Here is a 20,875-nt window from a genome sequence, read left to right as displayed (position 1 = left end):
CATCTAATGTCTCCACACAATGTGCACACTTTCTAGCAGTTTCATGGAGAGTGGTCAGGAATATGGCTGCTTGCTTATTGTAACTGTCCCCACCCCCAAACACATGCTTTGGGATATGGAGATCAATTGTAGTGCTCCCACCACTGTCTTAGACAAGATTAGTTACCTCAACACAGAGGTAGCTCCATTATTGAAATTTTCCATGTCTTGGCCAACCTTTGTCCCTCAACCAGCATCACTGAGTAACTAGTCATTTATCTCATTGCTGTTTGTGGAACCTTGCTGTGTGTAAATTGGTTGCCACGCTTGAATATATTATAACAGTTAAAAAATATTTAATGGGCTCTAAAAGACTTTAGGATGTCCCGAGGACAAGAAAGGTTCTATATAAATGCAATTTATTTTCTTTCTTTCTGCCACATTTCAGCACACCATGGATTGAGGTAAAGGATAGAGGGGGGGAAGAGAGGAAGTGAATCCCACAAGATAGTGTTAAAAAAGGGCAGATCATCATCCTGGCTCTCTCATGCTGGCACTAGAATCATTATTGGACACCCATGAATGTATAACTTGCTCAATTTTGTGGCCAGATACATTGAGTGGAAGAAAATGTAGAAAAATAAACACACACATAGTTACAAACCTATCATATTAGATGGCTTCATTTACAACAACAAAAAACAGGCTGCATTTATTGACCTCAGTAACCCCATAGTTTCAGGTCATCGTCCTGAAATGTTAACTCTGTTTCTCTCTCCACAGATGCTGCCTGACCTGCTGTGTATTTCCAGCATTTTCCATTTTCATTTCAGAATCCAGCATCCACAGTATTTTGCTTTAGTTCCCATAGTTTCTTGGTTCTTTTTGGCAAAGCTTCAGTCACAAAGGGCACTTTATGTAATGTAAGATACCTACCGTAACTGTGGCCTTCCTCATTCTTTCAATTTACACATATAAATGAATAGCTCATCACTCAAATTTAGGTGTTGGATTGGAAACATTTCTGCAATTGTGTCTTTTTAAATGCACTGTGCTGATCCCCACCCCTACTTTAAATACACAATGACTAAGCTAATGAAACACAAAACAGGAACTTCCCAGTTGCATTAGGTCAGAAAGAGAATTGAAGGAACTTTAAATGTAACCTAAACTCTACATACAAAGAACGAGGAAGATTGTGCCCAGAGTAGGTAACCAGCATCCTTTCTTGTTCATGATATCTCAACATACAAAAAAATTATGCCAAACCAGTTAAATTCAAAATGGAAACCTCTATGACACAAGAATAATTCTTTTGTACAATCCAGTGACAGAATTCACTGTGGATGTGTGCAAGTAATTGAAAATAGGAAACTTAACTGAAATGAAGAGTGAGCCCATATATCTCAAAGCTATGAAAGGCTTTGGAGTCGGTAAGTGTATGGAAACAAGAAGCTGTATTATGGATTGGGGAAGAAGCATTATACCCATGATACTCCATGCATCAGGTTACCTACTTCAGCTGTGTTATCATGTTGAGACACTCTGTGGGAGCGTCATTGTGAGCCACGCTTACCAAGCAGCTCTGGTGAAGGGCTGTTAGTAGCAAAGGATGGACAGGCAAGGAAACAAAAATATAACACAAAATCTTAAACAAATGGCATGGTGATAAAGAATGTTGGCTAAATGATCTCAATTGTACCATTGTGAAGCAGTATTGATTGATGCAGCACAGAATTTTATATCCCATTTTAAAACCAGTATCTAAAAGTCACTATAATATATTATAATAGCACAGGAACAATGGATTAGTTGATTTTTTTTTAAAAAAAGGAACTTTGGCAAACAGGCCTTTTGAACTGGTTTCATTTTGACTGTGCAACTACTGCAATATCCTCATTCTGAACAAGAAGATGACAACAGTTTCACCCATTGTTTTCCCAGAAATCTTACTAAGAGGCACACATTAGAGTATAGTCATGTTGTGGTAAACCAAATGAAACATGCAGCCTTTTAGTGGGATGAATACAAAATGGACATGAATAGTAAATCATTGCAACATTTGCCTTAATCTGTACTGTGACTGAATAAAATGTTCTGTTACAACTTCCTTTCTTTCTCCTTTGAGGGAATCATTTTCATGAAATTGTTTGCCAAGCTTTGTACATTGCCAACTTTCTCCATTCCACTCCTGAAGGTACTTACTCAAGCTGGGGTACAATTCCACAGGTACAGACAGCCCTTAGCACATTCAACTGGAAATTCTTCATATGACAACATAGATAGCATGATCCAACTATTCAGTTCAGGGAAAAGGTGGGGAGCAGGGAATTATCATAATTGATCCACACCTGATGGCCACAGCTTCTACTTGAGGTATTGAATAGCGACTTGAAGAATCTGGGCCGACTTTCCCATTCATAACCGTACTACCTCACTGCTGCCCCAGCTAAGGGCAGCCAACAGCAGAGATCAGGAATCAAACTTGGGATCTTTTTAGTGTGTGTGACTCAGTACCACATCAGACAGTGTATTTACCTACAGAATTTTAGAATTATCACAGGAGCTCCATAAACTTTTAATTTTGAGAAGCATCAGAAATGGTGCAATTTTGTCATTATATCATGATACTATACAGGTCAGCTCGTCATGGGTTTGTCAAAAAATGGTTACTAAAATACTTTCAAATGAAGGCAATTTAAAATACCATCACATCTACCCCAGTTAAAAAGCAGCTGCCCTTCCAAGAATATACCAACTCTAAAACAACTTAAAACACTGGGGCCAAACATCTGTGGCCCATCCAGTGCCGTCCCACTGCAAGTCCAAGAAAGTCGCCTCAAAGAAGCCAGAATCTAATATGATCCCAGCAACTAACATCCAACCCAGAGCAGACATCCTCTGCCGGAATTACCAGCCTCCCCTGAATGACAGCAGCCAAGATATGTCATTAGTGGTGCTGGCATCCCCCATTGGTATCTATCAGGGAAGAGCACCGGCCCTGGAAAGTCTACCAAAGTCAGTGATGGAGGTTCCCGACAAGCACATCCAGGCACCTACACCATTTCGGGGTTTTCTTGTCAAAGTCAGAATGTTATCTAGTCATGCAATAAGCCCACATTGCTGAAAACAATCCAATGCAGGCAGCTGTAGCTGTGCATCATCAACTTACCCCACACCGTCTACCTGACAGCATCCTTAATATGTTGTGTACACAAAGATGATGGAATATGCTTTTAAAAAAGTGCAAAATTCAAAAATAACATTGAAAACAATGTGCATATAGACCTTTCACACCCACATCTCAGCTTGCACACACTGCCAGCTACATCAACTATACACGCTTAATAAAGCTGTTGGACTATAACCTGTTGTGTGATTTCTTACATTTATACACATTGAACCACACTCACTGACACACTTCCCTCTCCCTTGCAGGACAAAGTGGCGCACAACTGTAGGTAGTGGCAGCTAACCGGAGGGGAACAGGTTCGCCTCTATATCCTGATCCCGCTCGAGGAAACGGTTCTCGGCATAATTGGAGTGGCTGTGACGGAGGCCGTGGCGGCACTGAAACCATAGAACATGATGGCATGCTCATATCTAATCCTGCTCATCACATCTTACATCTGCCTCATCCCACAATCTCTTCTGACTTGCAAGCTGCTGATGGTGTAAGCATGCACCTCTTGCTTCCCCACCTTCCTCAAACCACAACCCTACCCTTGTGCTTTTCTCATTTCAGAGACTCAAGAAATCCAACCTGGCCAGGCAGTGGTGCAAGAGGAAGAGAAAGAGCAGAGTGCTGATGAAGAAGAAACACCGTCACTCGATCTGACAGTCGTAGCCACCAACTTGGATACTGGCACTGTGCGGACTTGAGAGTAGCTGAGGGGCAGGATCTGCATGTGGTGAGTCACCGGGCACGAGTGGGCTGCAACTAGCGCAGGGCGAAAGGGTAGCGTAGGTGCCAGCTCCCTGGAAGGCGAGGTCGCACATGAGTTCTGCTGCACAGGACTCAGATGAGGACTTTGATGGGGCAGCCTACAGAACAAAACTGATGGGTATGCACAACAAAATGCTTGGTGCATTGGCAGGCCTGCCAGAAAGCCTGAATGCAATGTCAAAGAGCATGGAGGAATCCAGCTCCAGCCTTGCACAGGGCTCTGCTCAGAGCTTGAAGCCCATCCTCTCCAGCATGAAAGGGGTGGGCTGGTCCATTAGCACACTTGTGGACCTAACCATGATGCAGCATCTGGTGGCTGATGTCTCAGCTTCCATTGCAACACAAGTAGAAGCCATCCAACATCTGAGTGCTACAATGGAAGGCTGGACTGAAGTCAGGCAAGCACAGACTTCTGCCATCATGGCTGGGTTTACCAGTGTTGAAAGAGGCTTGCAGGGTGTCACAGCAGTCCATACTCCAGCAGATTACTCGGATTGCTGAGGTGCTGCCCCGGGGGAGTGGCAGTGGCTCCGTGGAGCATGAACCTGCTGTCCTCTCTCAGGATGACACCATTCATCCTCCCACCACTGCCACTCCGCCAGTGCCCTGGCTGTTGCCCGTCAGCCAACCAGCCCAGACTGCTGCCGCCCATGCTGAGGTGGTGCAGTCCCAAGCCGGGATCACTCGGCCCAGCGCTGCTCGAGGTCGTCCTGCAAAGCCATCTGCAGTTATCCCCATTGAAAGTCAGCAGCCTTCACACACAAACTGGACACCGAGGGAGCGGAATCCCTTCGGTCATGGTACATTTCTGAATTGAGATGCAGCGTCCACAAAGTGATGTGTGTGTAGTCAATGGCACCCTGCACCACGGGGAAGCCTGCTATCCTGGCGAAACCACGTGCTTGCTCCATCTGCTTCCCCCTGGCAGGAGAGAATGAAATGTATTCAGCTCTCTTTTGCATACAGAGCCTCACTCACCTCCCTTATACAGGAGTGGACGGTGAACTGGGAGATGTTACAGATGTCGCCTGCACCAGCCTGGGAGGAGCCCGACGTGAAGTAGTTGAAGGCCACGGTCACCTTTACAACCACTGGCAATGCCGCCCTCGCCCTGGACTGAGGCTGTAGGGCTGCCTGCAGCAGGTGGCAGATTTCAGTGACCAACTCCTTAGTAAAACGGAGACGTCGCACAAACTGTTCGTCGTTGAGGTAGGAGAATTGTTCCTTGAAGACCCTGGGTGGATATGACCTCCTGCTGAGAGCCCTTCTCCTGGTCATGCTGCAGGCCAAGGGGGCTACAAACTACTGCACCCATGACTGGGAGCAACTGGCCTGAGCAGACCCCTTGCAAGTCAGTACCAAGTCCTTGAACACTTACCACATCACTCCTTGTGGACTTTAGGCAACTTTAAAAGTCTAGAAAGCACCAAACACTTCTACAAACTCAGCAACAGCTAGTAGAAATCAATCAGCAACCAACCTGTAAATAGGTGATGATCCCTTTAAATAGCACTGGTAGGGGATCCTTCCTGCTGCTGAACGCATGTTCAGCTGTGTGAGGTTAAGAGAGGGCATTAGTTCCAGCGTTGAGATCGAAAATGGCAGCACTGGTGTCAAATCAGCATTACGATCTGCACACTCCGCACACACTCCCAGTGCCAATGCCAACGCCCTCACCAAAATGACGTCCAGCGCAGCCCACACCAAACGTGTGCGTGCGCTACTCGGACGCCATTTTCAAACCAAATCGGCACTACACAAACCAATTTTTAGCCCCTAGTATTTTATTTAAATTAAAGTTCAAGGCTGAAAATAGTAATCACAGGCCCTGTGCAGTAAAGAAGCTTTTTGACATGGGCCTTTTATGGGGGTACAGTGAGGGAGGGGGAAGATAGTGCAATGACCCAGACTCCTCAGCTACAAGCGTCGACTAGCTTCAGCAGCATTCAACAATACTTGCATTTTGTTACGTTGATCAGGTAGCAATAGATGGGTAAAACACATCTGTTTCCAAAACATGCACATTATGCTCCAGTGATATTTAGATCAGCAAGTGTTCATTTTCTCAGTTCCCCTTTTTTGATGTACTAGTGGAAAGTATGACCACAGTGTTATTTTTTTTCTTATTTGGTGCGTCTGAACATATGAAACTATTTTTAGTGCAGAATTGGTCACAAATCTTTCTAAAAATGTTAAAGAATTGCAAAAACGACATTTTAAAAAATTCATTCTGGGTAGTCATCATGGGCAAGGACCATATTTATTGCCCGTCACTAGTTTCCCTTGAGAAAGCAGTTCTACTTGAACTGCTGCAGCCCCTGCGGTGAAGGTGCTCCCGCAATACTGCTAGATTTTGACCCAGAGACCATAAAGGAACAGCAATCTATGTCCAAGTCAGAATGGTGTGGGACTTGGAGGAGAACTTGGCGGTGATGGTGTTCCCATGCACCTGCTACCCTTGTTCTTCTGGGTGGTAGAGGTCGCGGGTTTTGGGAGGTTAGCATCAATTTATAAGTTAATGAAAAATCTAGCAAGTAAATTAAACAGGAAGGCCCTGAACCTGTAGCAAAACCCCTAGAGAAACCATGTAAATGGTTTTTGGGTTTTCCGCTGGTCTCCCCCCAACTCCGCCCCCCATGGAATTTCAGGGACAAGTGCTGCATTTTCTTAAACAATCCAGAGCATGATACTTAGTAGCTAAAATCATACTTATTTGGTGAATTTCTGTGCTCAAGTTGAGGCATGTCACTACTGAGGAATGGAACATTTCATTTCGGTTATCCAAAGACAGTGTTAAGCACGCAGAGCTAAATTATGGGTCAAATGTAGAGTTAAAGTCCTTCTGATCTCTCCTCCACCTCAATCACAACCTCAGCACAGTTGGGTAGAAATTCCAAAGGGGTTCCCCGATCTCCTGCCGAAAATTATGGCGGAAGGTTGGAGGAAATCCTGGAGAAACAGCATCAACAGCCATTTACGGTTATCTCCAAGGTTTTCACCAATCTTGTGCTAAAAGTACAGCAGATCGTCCAGAGAACCCTGTGGAAATTATTAGTGAGTATGCTTTGGTAAACAATAGAATTTTTTTTAAGTTCCATGTCAGTCACCACTATAGGTGAGTGAGATTGCCAATGAATGCCAAATTATAGCAATGGGTTCAGACAACCCAATTTGTTTTATGGAGAACTCTTACAACCAGGAGACCTTCACACCATCAATCTGGACAGGATTCAAACCATGCCCCCAAAGTGAAAGGATAGCACTTTACCTCATTCTTTCATTCATTCTCTACAACAGAAGCAAATATGTCAACAGAAAAATGCTAAACAGGATTAAAGTTGGCATGGCAACATGATTATTCATAAATTTCAGCCACAAAACCATCTGTTTCGGTAACCCTGGGACAGTGACAAGTTCCTGAAAACCAGGTGTTCAACTGACTAAAAGGGTCTACATGCTCTAATAAAATGTACATCAAATATCGACAAATACATCATAACATTTCTACTGACATCTGTATTGTCTAACCCCATTCTATTCCTTATGTAATACTTTCTTTTCCTTATCCTGTTTGTTTTCCTGAATAACAGATCTCTTTATAATTCAAATAATAGAAGATTGTTCCGCAAACTGTATTGAGAGAAAAAAAGTTTCTAAATCCCCTAATATAACAGAAAATGCTGGAAATACTCAGCAGGCTAGGCAGCATCCATGGAGAGAGAAACAGAGTTAACGTTTCAGGTCTGGGACCCTTTGTCAGAACTGGAAAAAGCTAGAAATGTAACAGATACTAAAACAGGTGCAGAGACGGCAGGGGGGGAGGGGGTGGTTTAGATGGGGAGGAAGGAATTGAAAGAACATACTGTGAAAATGTTGCAAATGGGAATGGCAAAATCATACTGCATGAAAAATGGGGGCAGGGATTATTATCTGAAATTGTTGAACTCGAGAGAGAGTCCGGAAGGCTGTAAAGTTCAACAATTGGCATTTATATAATACCTTTAACATAGAAAATCATCCCAACACTCTTCATGTAGGTATATTCAGAAAAAAAATGAGCTAAAGGAGGAGATGTTAAGAAGGGTAAATGAATGGTCGGTCAAAGATGTGGGTTTTAAGGAGGTAGAGAGGCAGAGGGATTTAGGGATGGAATTCCAGACTGTGGGGTCTAGGTGGCTGAAGGCATAGCTGGCAATGGTGGGGGCAAAAGTATGGAGAGATGCATAAGAGAGTAGGATAAAGAGATAGGGAGGGGTGAGGCCATGAAGGGATTTAAACACAAGGGTGAGAATTTTAAATTTGAAGCATTTTGGAGTCAATGTAGGTCAGCGAGGACAGGGGTGATGGGTTAGCAGAATTCAACCATTAGGTCTGGCTGAGCAGTAAGCTAGCTCATATAGGACCCATAACAGACCTGAAGATTTGCCAAATAATGAGCGAGAGTTACCGACTGTTTAATTCAGGAGCTTAAAGCAGTGTCTCTCATTTGTACCGGATGTTAATAGGCAAAATTCTTAAATATCTGGATCTAGCCTCTAAATGTCAGTTAAAGGGAGAGTGATTGATTGATTTGAATTCCCTTAATTGCATCTCCAGGGCTCTTGAAAAGATTATCATCTGCAACAGGGAACCTGCCGAGAGGTGGGGAAGGTTGTGGAAACTCCCAGCTGCTGCAGAACTCAAAATCTGCAGCAGTTTAAGGCCAAGAAAAAACATCTGTTCGCTGCCAGATCCGACACAAAGCATTGGTAGGGGAATGCGAATCAACAGATTACACTCCCAGGATACCGGATCTGTAATCCCTCTTTCCCTTTTTGTGAAGGTGCTTTCAGCGTATGGCAGAATTGGCACTAGAATATTGTTATATACAGGTACCAGGAAAATCCTCCCTGTAGTAACCAGAGCTCCAAAAACTAGAGAGGACAGTTTAAAACACTGCTAGCATTGAATATGTTTAATATCATTTTGGGAACCATAAATGCTAGGTTCAGAAACAAAATGATCACAAATAAACCATCAATATCCAAACTAAAAGATGTATGCGAGTTTGCATGCATTATAATTTTAGCAAATGCTCACTGACCTAAAGCAACATTCCCTAAGGCACAACATTTTCATTTGGCAAGCAGAATTTTGTTGTTCAACTGGTATATATTGTTACTTTTATATATCAGTAATTAACAGGAAAGGCTTATAATAGAGCATTAAAATGTAAACAGTTTTCAATAAAGGTCAGTCCTGTGCGAAGGCCAACGATGGAACTCTGGAAGGCCACTGTACACGTTACAAATCTGTCAATACAAGAGGAATGCTTCCTTTTGTGTGTTTACCGATACATTGCTGAATACCCAGAATCTGAGGCTCTTTTTAAAAGTATGAATTAAGATTTATTTTGTTTTTAAAACAAACTGCGGTAACAATTAAGCAGAGTTAAAAGTTTAAAATTGTATTAAGGTTCCAAGTAAATTTTAAAATCTAAAACTGCATTTAAATTGAAGTTTGGAAGGTAAACCAAAGAATGATCGTCACAAAAAAGCAATGCTGCAGTTCTTTTCTTGTATGGAAAGGCAATGATGATGAACAGTGACACTGGATGATACCAGTTATGCAAGACTCCCAAATGAGTGGAAAGTTTAGCAGAATGGCAATAGCAAAAACTTTGAAATAATTAGGTGTGGCAAGGGTGGGGAGGGAGTGGAGGGGCGGAGGAAGGAAGTGTAAGATTGTTCTGGTTGGATGAATTATGATGGGCCAAATGGCCTTCCTCATCCATAAGTATCTTGTAAATTTTATATAGATCGTGAAGGGGTAGATGCTGCCCAACTCCCTTGACTTCTTTCAATGTGGTACAGATAAAGAAGATAATAGCAATCCCTAGGATTTAGTTTATTTAGACTTTTGAGCTTTTTAATAATATTCTACATGAAACGCTTCAAAAGCCAAGACAGAATAATGCCGAGATTACAATCTGGTTACAAAAATAAGCAAAAGAAAGCACTCATGACAGGTGTAATGTCAAACTGAGGGGTGGGGGGCTTTACAGTTCATAATACTGTGCTCAGTTTTGATTATCATGCTATAGCTTTTTTGTATCAAAAAGTTTGACGAAAAGAGCAACAACTGGTCCCAAGAATAAAAAGGGAATGAGCTATAAGATTAGAGAAACTTTACAGTCTTAGACAGGCAGCAGCTGGAGACCTCATCAAAGCATGTAAAGTGGCATAGATAAGTAAACCTAATTATTAGTTCAAAACTGACCAATACAGTAGGATCAGAAGACATGAATGGAAATTTGTGAAAAGTAAATTTCGGCCAGATATAAGGAAACACATCTATACTCGAAGTGATAAATATTTGGAATAATCTACCAAGAAAGGTAATAAAGACATTGATGCTAGTCAAAATAAAATTAGATGTTACGATGGAAGAGCTACTGCACTGGTGAGATTAACTTTTATGGGGCAAATGACCTTTTTAAACAAAGTTCCTGGCTTTCCTTGTGTTCTTGTTTCTTCTGCAAGTAAAAGCAAAACTACAGGACTATTGAGACAAAGAACAATGATCTGTAGCAGTCATATCAGTGTCTTCTCACCTTTCAAATTGTAGTTTAACAACAAAATCAGAGTGAAATTGGATTGAAATCAGATTCAATCTCAGCATATCTCCACAGCTCTGTGGTGAATACTGATTTAAATAAACAGTGCCAGTTTGGCCTAAGCTCCCCACCGACCCGACAATTTTTCGGCCAATCTGGGGTGGGCAGAAGTGGGAGGTTATTTGGGGACACACTCTGCTACCATCCCATACATGGCTGGGCACAGGTTAACATGCAAGTGAGGGAAACACAGCCCTCATCATGTTCCCAAGGTTTGCACACTGGACCCGGGGGGTTGTCTGTTATGTTGATGGATGGCATGAAGTGAAGAGGGGCCTATGCAAGTGCTCTCAGAGTACATCCATGCACAGGCCCCATCAAAATAAAAATTACCTTAAAAAATAACTTCTTTACAGGCAGCTTGCTGGCTGCCTCTTCGTCCCACTGCAGTGTGTCTCTACTCCCAGATTAGGGTAACTCTCCGGCAAAGGTCCTCCAATGAAGGAGGGTGATGGGGTGGATAGCATGGCCTAGGCCCTGATATCCACCAGTTCATTCAGTAAATATCATCTAATATATTTGAACAAGACCGATACAGTGGCAATCAATGAACAACTCATTAAAAATTATATACTGTATGGATGGAGTATCAAGGAGTTGAGCTGCAAGTGGAGGTTTGGGTAATTTGCAACATCTCTATTTTCTATCCCCTCCCCTCTAAATGACTATGGGTCCTTATTCTCAACATTCAAAATGCTAAATTGAGAAATTCTCAGTGGATCCAGAAACCGTCTTGGTCAATATGGATGCAAGGATAAGAATAACTCTGCTTTTTGTTTAAGATACTCCTCTTTTTGACTTTTCTCCAGTTTTACCTTAATGTAAACTTGGCACACACATACATATTTTCACTGCCTGATTCAAGTGTTATTTACCTCAGCATCCCAATGTTTCTTCCATGCCGCTTTGAAGATATATTTTTTTCCACAAGGGAATAGACACCATTTTTTACATTTGGGCCCGATGTTTTTAGCACTGCCATAGCAGTAACGTGTCATTTTTGATTTGCGAAAGTTATTCAGTTAGAAAATACTCTTAAGTATCACAGGCTGGTTGGATTCAATTCACAATTACTCTTAAATATTGATTTTCCTATCTCCAGGCTATCAAAAGTGCTCCCTGCCCCATAAGGAAAACAGTAACCACTCCCACACATCTCTGAATCTCACAGACCAGCATCAAGAGAGACCTGGAAATGAGCACTGAGCTAGCCTCTCAGTTGGGGAATAATGCAAGATGCAGGTAGCCTTAACAAGGGGCAAAAATATGAAGTTTAAAAAGAAATACTGTAAGTGAGTCAGCTTTGTGTGGAACAGAATCATCAAACCAGGAGGGTCACAAGGTTTTTCATCAGCCTGTATGACAGAAGACAGTTCACTAGAGTTACATACAAACAATGATGGACAGATAAAGACCCTCTGGTCCACTGAGCCTGTCCCACACAATTGCGATACCTTGCTTCCCGGGTACCCATGGGCAGAGGCCCACGTATCCCAGGGGCGTAGGTGGTTTGCGAGCACCCCTGGGATCACGTGGGCCAGCCCAACCAATGAAAGAAGCGGATCCCCATTCATGCTTATGGAGGTTCAAGTATGAATGGGAATACCCCCAAAAAAATCTCTACACTACCAATAAATTTTAAAAAACACCACGTTTAAAATGAATTAAAATGGCATTTAATTAAATATTTAATACAAAAATGTAATTTTTTGAAAAATAAATTTACATGGTTTAAAGGGACTAAAAATAAACTTACCTTATTTCACAGGTTTTTAAATGTATAAATTATTGATAAAATTCTCTTTCTTTTTTTTTTTAAAAACACTTATGCTGGCGTAAGAATTTCACTGGCATTCGCTGGGCAGAAGTTGGGCAATAGCCCACTTTCCGTCCGCGGATGCCCTTTTCCTTGGGATGTGCCGGATCTGTCAAGAAAACTGTTGACAGATCGCAAGTTACAGGTTTTAGCGCATGCCCGGAACTTGCGCGGCTCTTATGTGCGCGTACACACCCGTAGGGGACGCAAATTACGGCCCAATGTATACACTTCACCCCACCCAAAACCATGTGATCCCTGGGAGAGGCAAAAAGAGATTTTAAAAACCCAGGCCAATTGGGGGGGGGGGGAAGATTTGGGAAATTCCTCTCTGACCCATCTAGGCAATCGAAACTAGTCCAGGAAATAATTCTGGCCCTGAATTCCCTGCAGTACCTACCTTCTGTAAGAGGGGATCTCTGCCCCAGCCAGAAACTGGCCCAGCTCTCGTTTGAAGGAATTCAGTGAGTCCGTGTCCACCACACGAGACCGCAGCCTATTCCAGAGGGCCACTATTCTCTGGGAAAAGAACCACCTCCTGACATCAAACCTAGATCTAGCCATATACAACTTAAATTTGTGACCCCCTGTTCCTCTTATGCCTATTTAATTGAAACAAACTGTCAATTGGAACACAATCTATTCCCTTCATCATCTTTCAACCTCAATCAGGTCACCTCTAAGTCTACGCTTCTCTGAAGTGTGGAGTCCCAACTCTTTTAGCCTATTTTGATAACTAAGGTGCTTTAAACTGGGAATTAGTCTAGTGGCCCTCCTCTGCACCCTTTCCAAAGCATCAATATCACCCACCATGTGAGGAGACCAAAACTGGACACAGTATTCCAAGTGCAGTCTGACTAAGGTCTTGTACAAGGACAAAATAGTATGCCTTGTCTTATACTCAAAGTTTCCGCTTCTGACTATGTTTCTCCCCCTAGTTCACAAGGAGAGCTCTAAAAAGCACTTACCTTCTGCAGCGAGCAGCTCCCGTCTCCATTTAACTGCCGTGTTTCCCGAGCACTGGGAAACCCAGCCCACAACTGTTACATTTAAATCAGGCTCCCAACTGCACTGTGGGAGTTGGATTTAAATATTATTTAATATCTCCCTTGCCAAGACAGGATGCAGGTACGCCATGCAACCCGCCACTGTTAAAATGGTGGCAGACGTGTACGCGGCGGGTTGGGTCGCCTTTTGCGATTTTACATTTTTAACCCTCCACCGACCCTCTCCTGCCCATCATGGAGGAGTTAATATTGAACCCATTGTTTTATGGAGAGAGAGCAGGGAGTAACAACAGACTCAAATGCTGGTCCAAGCATCTTGATGTTAAAGAAAGACTTACATTTATATAGCGCCTTTCAGGACCTCATACAAATACAGGGTAAAACATTTAATCTGGTTTACACCTTATTTTCATATAACTTACTTACCTGTGCTGAGAAATCAATCATTTTTGGTAATATAAGTCCCTTCCCTTCATCTGTCTTCAGGAAATCTAGTAAACTACCTGTGGTTTAAAAAAATATATACTTTAGATAAATACAGGATTTAAAAGTAACAAGTAAGCTTTTATAGACAAAATTCCAATTCGTTCTTTAAATTCCAGCAATAAATTTTTTTTAGTTTAATATCTACAAACTTTGATGCTTTAAAGAAGTGAATCCTGAAATAATACAGTACATGCAATTTTTCTGGTGTTCAAATGTCATTTGTAGGAATCCCTTGGATTAGAGAAATTCAAGAACATTGAGATCTGAAGTATGTGTAGCATGTGTTCATAGCCTTTCTAGAATTTACAAACTAGGCACTTGAGTTATTCCAACTTCTGCCCTCAGAGCTAGTAAGGATTTGTTCCCCTTAAGTGTTTTCTTATTGTCGAGGTGTCAGCCTTGGCTCAGTAGCAGCCCTCTCACCTGAGTCAGAAGACATCCAGGACTTGAACACATAATCTAAGTTTGCTAGATTGAATTACTGGAATGTGCCTGTGACACCTGTGTTTCACTATCTCATCCTTCTCTATTATCTGGTTAGTTAGAAAGGGGCTTGAGGAAGAGAAGGGAGTGGAAGAGAGGGGGAAGAGGGGATGGGGGAGTTATGGTCAAGACGGTATCTCAGTGGGGGTATCCCTTCGATCAGGCATAGAATTTCATCTCAGCATTGGGTAGGAGCTGTTATTCTGCTTCCATCCCTTGGGTGGATTTACCACACTAGGGCGGGGCTGGAGGGAGGTGGGGGAGGGCAATGTGTTTCAGGGAAATAAGATTGTCCTCTCAGCAGGAAAGGGAGTTCTGGGCAAAGGACCATTTTCCAGCTCATGGGAGGTTGGGAGGGAGAGAGAAGGCCCCATTTTACAGCTCTGCTGGGGTAGAGAAAGTTGACTTTTAGGTGAATGTTCATAATATTTTCTGGTGGAGAAATTTACTGTTTTATGCAGGACACACTTTGTTGTCAGTCAATCATCAGGACATAAGCTACGGAGTATAGAGTTGCTCTTCGTACAATTATTTGAGATTTGCTTCACTTGAATAGCAGATGGTATTGAAGCATTTAAATGCAGCTCTCTTTGTAAAAAGAATGTGCATTGAATTTGTCATGAAGATTTGGCAAAGGGACCCTGAGCAGTTATAATTTCTGGTTCTTTCGGTACAATTCAGGTGAAGAGTGAGATTGAAGGCTCATCAAGTGAAGAGGTGATTGAAACGCTGTTTGACTTCAAGCTACGTTAGTTGAGCCCTACAGCACGTAATGGATCACATAATGAGCGACACAGCACCACCTTACAGGTGCAACACATCTGGAATGCTGCCAATACACACTTTAATGTATTACCAACAGTAGTACAATGCAGAAGTTGTTCTGCAAAACGTTGTATTAGATGCAAATTAAGAGATGCAATTTATGTCCAATGAAATTCTCAGTTCCTTTCAATATTTTTGCAAATGAGTTACATCAATATAGCTTCCAGAGATACAGTATATTGTACCTTATTGTTGTGCATATTTGGCACTGAATTAAAAGTGGAAATTTTCCGAAGCTTGTATTACTTCAGTTCAATTTGACTACTGATTGTGATTTGAGCACAAACAAACATGCACTGCTGTTCATTATTTTTTTTTTTTTTTTTTAAAAAGTTGAAGAACTGAGGGCAAAATGTGTAGGAGAGTCCAACCCTGAATTCTAACATAAAAGCAGGAGCAGATTTACCACACCCACTAGAATTATTACATAGTAAACAGACTTCTAAAGCTGGACATTTAGTAACCCAGGATTTATCTACATTTGGGATTATTGGGCTACTCATCAACCCCTGAATAAAAACCACTGTGCTTAATTCCAGTGTTCAGACTGACCATTGACCATAAATTCAGCAATAATGTAAATCGGATCTCCTTTAGTCACTACTGCGTAAAGCCGCACCAATCGTTCGTGTAAGAGTTTCTTCATGAGATTGGCTTCTTCAAGGAAGGCTTCCACAGACATGGTGCCTGGTTTCAAAGTTTTCACAGCTACTTTTGTAGAATTGTTATAGTAACCTAAAACAAAATGGAACACAAGTACAGTAAGGAAAGCTGTTGACAGCAAAGGAATTATCATTTATTTCTCTGATAAAAAGAGAAACTGCAAGTTCCAAGCCATTTTACAGTTGCAACTTCAGTCTAAAATATACAATTTACAGTACTTCACTGCATTGAAGACAAGAGTCTTGCATACAAAACAGATTATAAGATAGATACAGATGAGGGAGGCCATCTTGAACCATTTTAGCTCATCCAGCCAGACGAAAGACTTTCATTCTCCCCATCACATTATCTGACACCCCTCTCCGTTACATCACCCGACTCTTGAATGAGTCCAAGGTTTTTGCCTCCACTACCTTATCCAAATTTGATCAGCATGTGTTTGAAGCAGTTTTTCCTGACATCTCATTGAATGGCGGAGCAGGCTCGAAGGGCCGAATGGCCTACTCCTGTTCCTATCTCTATGTTTCTATCCTAAACTTTCCTTTCAATAGTGTTAACTGTTGTCACTTTCACCTAGTACCCGACATACTCCAGATTAAATGCTCAAGATTAACATCAATGTGTTTTTAATATCTTATAAAAATCTACAAGGTGCCTTCAGTGTTGCTCCTTTGAAGATTAAAGAGCCTAGGTTTTTCAGTCTTTCCTTTGACTCACGGTTTGCCTCCGCATCAGTTCTATTGCTTGAATGATTTCCTCATGTCTTGTTGACCAAAACAGAACATAGTATTCAAGGTGCAGTTTGGTCAGGATTCTGTAGAGTTTTAGCATGATGCATTCTGACTTTTACTCAACATACTCAGCAACATAATTAAGAATTCTTTACAACCTTCCGGACTCAACATAGAGTTCAACAATTTCAACTCCTAAGCACTGCTCCCATTTTTCAGACAGCAGGTGTTGGTAATGATTCTGCTGTTGCCATTTACACCTCCTCTAGACCCATCTTTTGTTTCTTTACTTGTCCCATTACCATCCCCTTTTGCCTTGCATCATCATTCCTTTTTTCATTTAATCTCTCCTGCCTTCCACCCTATCACAAACCTTCCCTTTTTCCTTTCTTCCCCTCCCCCCTCCTCTGTACTTGCTTAAAAACTGTTACATCTCTAACATTTTCCAGTTCTGATGAAATGTCACCGACCTGAAACGTTAACTGTTTCTCCACAGATGTTGCCTGACCTGAGTATTTCCAGCATTTTATGTTTTTAATTAAGCATTATGTTTGCTTTGTTTATTACTGCTCAACAGTGATTAAAGGTGTGTCGAATCTACTGTCATGCCCAAGTCTCTTTCTGCCTCACCTTTAGTTATTTCTACACAGTCTATAATATACTTGCAACACTAAGCTCCTGACCTCATTACAGCCTTGGCCCAAACATGGAAAAGGAGCTGAATTCCAGAGGTGAGGTGAGAGTGACTGCCCTTGACATCAAGGCAGCATTTGACCGAGTGTGGCATCAAGGAGCCCGAGTAAAACTGAAGTCAATGGGAATCGGGGGGAAAGCACTCCACTGGCTGGAGTCATACCTAGCACAAAGGAAGATGGTTGTGGTAGTTAAAGTCTTTCATCACAGCCCCAGGACATCGCTGCAGGAGTTCCTCAGGGCAGTGTCCTCGGCCCAACCATCTTCAGCTGCTTCATCAATGACCTTCCCTCCAACATAAGGTCAGAAATAGGGATGTTCGCTGATGACTGCACAGTGTTCAGTGCCATTCACAACTCCTCAGATAATGAAACAGTCCATGCCCGAATGCAACAAGACCTGGACGTCTTTCAGGCTTGGGCTGATAAGTGGCAGGTAACATTCGCGCCACAGAAGTGCCAGGCAATAACTATCTCCAACAAGCGAGAGTCTAACCACTGTCCCTTGATATTCAATGGCATTGCCATCGCCGAATCCCCCCACCATCAACATCCTGGGGGTCACCATTGACCAGAAACTTAACTGGACAAGCCACATAAATACTGTGGCAACAAGAGCAGGTCAGAGGCTAGGTATTCTGTGGTGAGTGTCTCACCTCCTGACTCCCCAACGCCTTTCCACCATCTACAAGGCACAAGTAAGGAGTGTGATGGAATACTCTCCACTTGCCTGCATGAGTGCAGCTCCAACAACACTCAAGAAGCTCGACACCATCCAGGACAAAGCAGCCCGCTTGATTGGCACCCCATCCACCACCTTAAACATTCACTCCCTCCACCACCAGTGCACCATGGCTGCAGTGTGTACCATCTACAAGATGTGCTGCAGCAACTCGCCAAGGCTTCTTCGCCAGCACCTCCCAAACCTGCGACCTCTTCCACCAAGAAGGACAAGGGCAACAGGTGCATGGGAACACCACCACCTGCAAGTTCCCCTCCAAGTCACACACCATCCTGACCTGGAAGTATATCGCCGATCCTTCATCGTCGCTGGGTCATAATACTGGAACTCCCTCCCTAACAGCACTGTGGGCGTACCTTCACTACACGGACTGCAGCAGTTCAAGGCGGCGGCTCACCACCAACTTTTCAAGGGCAATTAAGGATGGGCAATAAATGCTGGCCTTGCCAGCGACGCCCACATCCCATAAACTAATTTTTAAAAAACATCCATTTTACTACCAATTCGCAGTGTCTTGCACTTACTTGTATTGCATTTCATTGACCACTGATTTGCCCAGTTGCAGATTTTATCCAATTCCTTTTGTAGGGTCCTGGTTGCTTTGACTCTTTCAACTTCCGCACCCCCCCACCACCCCAAATTAAATATTGTCTGCAAACTTAATGCAGGCCCCAACCTCAAACCCTGTGGCAGTCCATTCAGCGCTCCCTAACAATTTCCCATTGTTTTCTTTCCTTCAGCCAATTCCTTATCCTCGCCCAGGTTTTACTTTGAATTCCCACTGATTTCAGCCTTTCCCCAAGGAACTTTATCAAAGGCCGTTTGGAAATCTGCACACACCATGTCATATCGTTTTCCACTGTCCACAAGGGATGTCACTTCCAGAAGAAAAATCAACGAGAGTAGAAGTGGAGGATCCTGTCCAACTAAAGCCATGTTAACTTCTATTAATTAGATTATTCTTGTAGAGATATAAATTTAAATTTGCTCCTAATGATTGATTCAAGGAAGTATTTATTTAGTATACCAATGATTCTCCATTTGTCCTCAATTTCATCCCCATAAGTATCCTTTAAGGTTCTCCGCTCTTCCCTGGCTTTTCTCATTATGATAGTGAAAGGGTTTCATGCTGTTGTGTTTAACATTTCAAGCTATAAGCCTTTTCATTTCTCTCTTCCCCCTTTAATTTTGGTTATTAATTTGTCCTGAAATTTAATTTGAATGCCTTTAAATGTATTCCACTTGCCTTCTACTGAGGTGTTAATAAATAATTCTCTCTCGTCAGTTCTTCCCACATACTTTTACTGTTGGCTCAAGTGCAAAACTATAGTAAATTAGTCAACTAGGATATCAATGCTGTGATTGTATACCCAGATAGTCAAACTCTGGTATGCTAGCTAAAAGTTTTAATTGATTTATTTCACTTTTTTTTTTTTTATAAATTCATTCACGGGATATGGGCGTTGCTTGTGCATCAGGATTTAGGCAGTTTAAAGGAGGCAGTATCTACATGAAAAATTATTTAATTAACAAGTGTGGCTTTCCTTCCGATTTCCAAAGTGGTGTCCAAATTTGAAGATGCTACTAAAATGGGAGGCTTAGTAAATGATCTGGAGAACCAAAGGAAACTGTTTGAGCGAGCACACAGGGCTAGAGAAGGTTGCAGAGGTAGGGAGGGGTAAGGCCATGGAGGGATGATAAAATGATGGAATGGGCAAATGGAAGCAGATGGAATGCAATGTCAGTGAAGTGGTACATTTTGGTTCAATAAAGTAATTATTATAATTTTAATAGAGGAAAGCTGGGTGATGTGGAAGAACAGAACAATTTGGAGGTCCAAGTTCACATTAAAAGCAGCACCTCAAGTGTATAAAACCATTAAAAAATTGATGGAATACTGAAAACATAGACAATCAAAATTCAGCATAACCCAAATACAGCAGGATTTGGGAAAACCTTACTTAGATCTAAACAGAAAATGTTACTAACAATGAGGTTTGGTACTGTTGGTGTAGAGGTTCCAGTCTGGCACATGCTTCTGAATGGTCACATGGACCTTGATATGGGAGATTAAAGTTGTTGTGTCAAAAACCACTGAGGAAAGATAAGCTGCTGAAGCAATAGCAAATACAGTGCGGTAAATTTTATTTCTGGGACCTGGGTTTGCATGCAGCCTACAGATAGGATGATAGGCAGAAGTCCCTCCATGGCCTTACCCCTCCCTACCTCTGCAACCTTCTCTAGCCCTGTGTGCTAGCTCCAGCAGTGGTGGGAATACAAGAAAACAATCCGTGTGTAATAAATGTTAATTAAACTTATCAACTTAGTATAGCGATTGTGAACATTTGTTGTTTGCCTTTATAGAAGATAGATAGTACATTTTCTACTATAAGTATATATGCATATTACTGCTATTTATTCATTGTATCTATTGTGAAATAGATTTGCTCAATTCATACAGGAGAAAGAACCTTTGGAGCATAGGATAAATCCAGTAAATAAAAAGTAATTAACAGAAAATTTTCTGTGAGTTATCCTAGCACGTTACTGAAAGCTTACCTAAATATCAGGGCGAGTGAAGACACTTTAGAGATCATTCGGGGTTGGAACTCACAGAGGAAAATGCACAAGGATAAAACAAACTCCTTCCTTGTTATCTTTCTCCACTCCCTTCAATAGCCTCCTCAAGACCTATCGCTGTGACTATGCCGTTGGACAGTCATTTCCCCCAACTCTTCTCCTCCTCCCCCATCCCCACCCCACCCCCGCCCATGCTTTTGTCCCTGGGAGTGATTTGTTTGCTTTTTGTTAAGTTAAAAGGTGCAATATGAGAGGAAGCTGTTGAAGGTT

General features: G+C 42.2%; 1 protein-coding gene across 2 annotated transcripts in view; it reads right to left on the bottom strand.

Annotated features, from left to right (window-relative positions):
- lyn (LYN proto-oncogene, Src family tyrosine kinase) overlaps positions 1-20,875 on the bottom strand; it is a 156,533-nt gene that overhangs the window by 43,208 nt on the left and 92,450 nt on the right. For both annotated transcript variants that reach the window (XM_085992966.1, XM_085992965.1), the window contains exons 9-10: positions 15,750-15,932; positions 13,830-13,906 (exon numbers count right to left, since the gene is read on the bottom strand). In XM_085992966.1, the coding sequence (XP_085849092.1) occupies positions 13,830-13,906; positions 15,750-15,932 (260 nt within the window). The remainder of the gene's footprint in view (positions 1-13,829; positions 13,907-15,749; positions 15,933-20,875) is intronic.

Source organism: Somniosus microcephalus, chromosome 7, assembly GCF_052327205.1.
Source record: "Somniosus microcephalus isolate GS21.2 chromosome 7, FLI_Smic_1.0, whole genome shotgun sequence".
NCBI classification, from domain to species: domain Eukaryota; kingdom Metazoa; phylum Chordata; class Chondrichthyes; order Squaliformes; family Somniosidae; genus Somniosus; species Somniosus microcephalus.
This window is presented reverse-complemented; position numbering and strand designations above follow the sequence as displayed.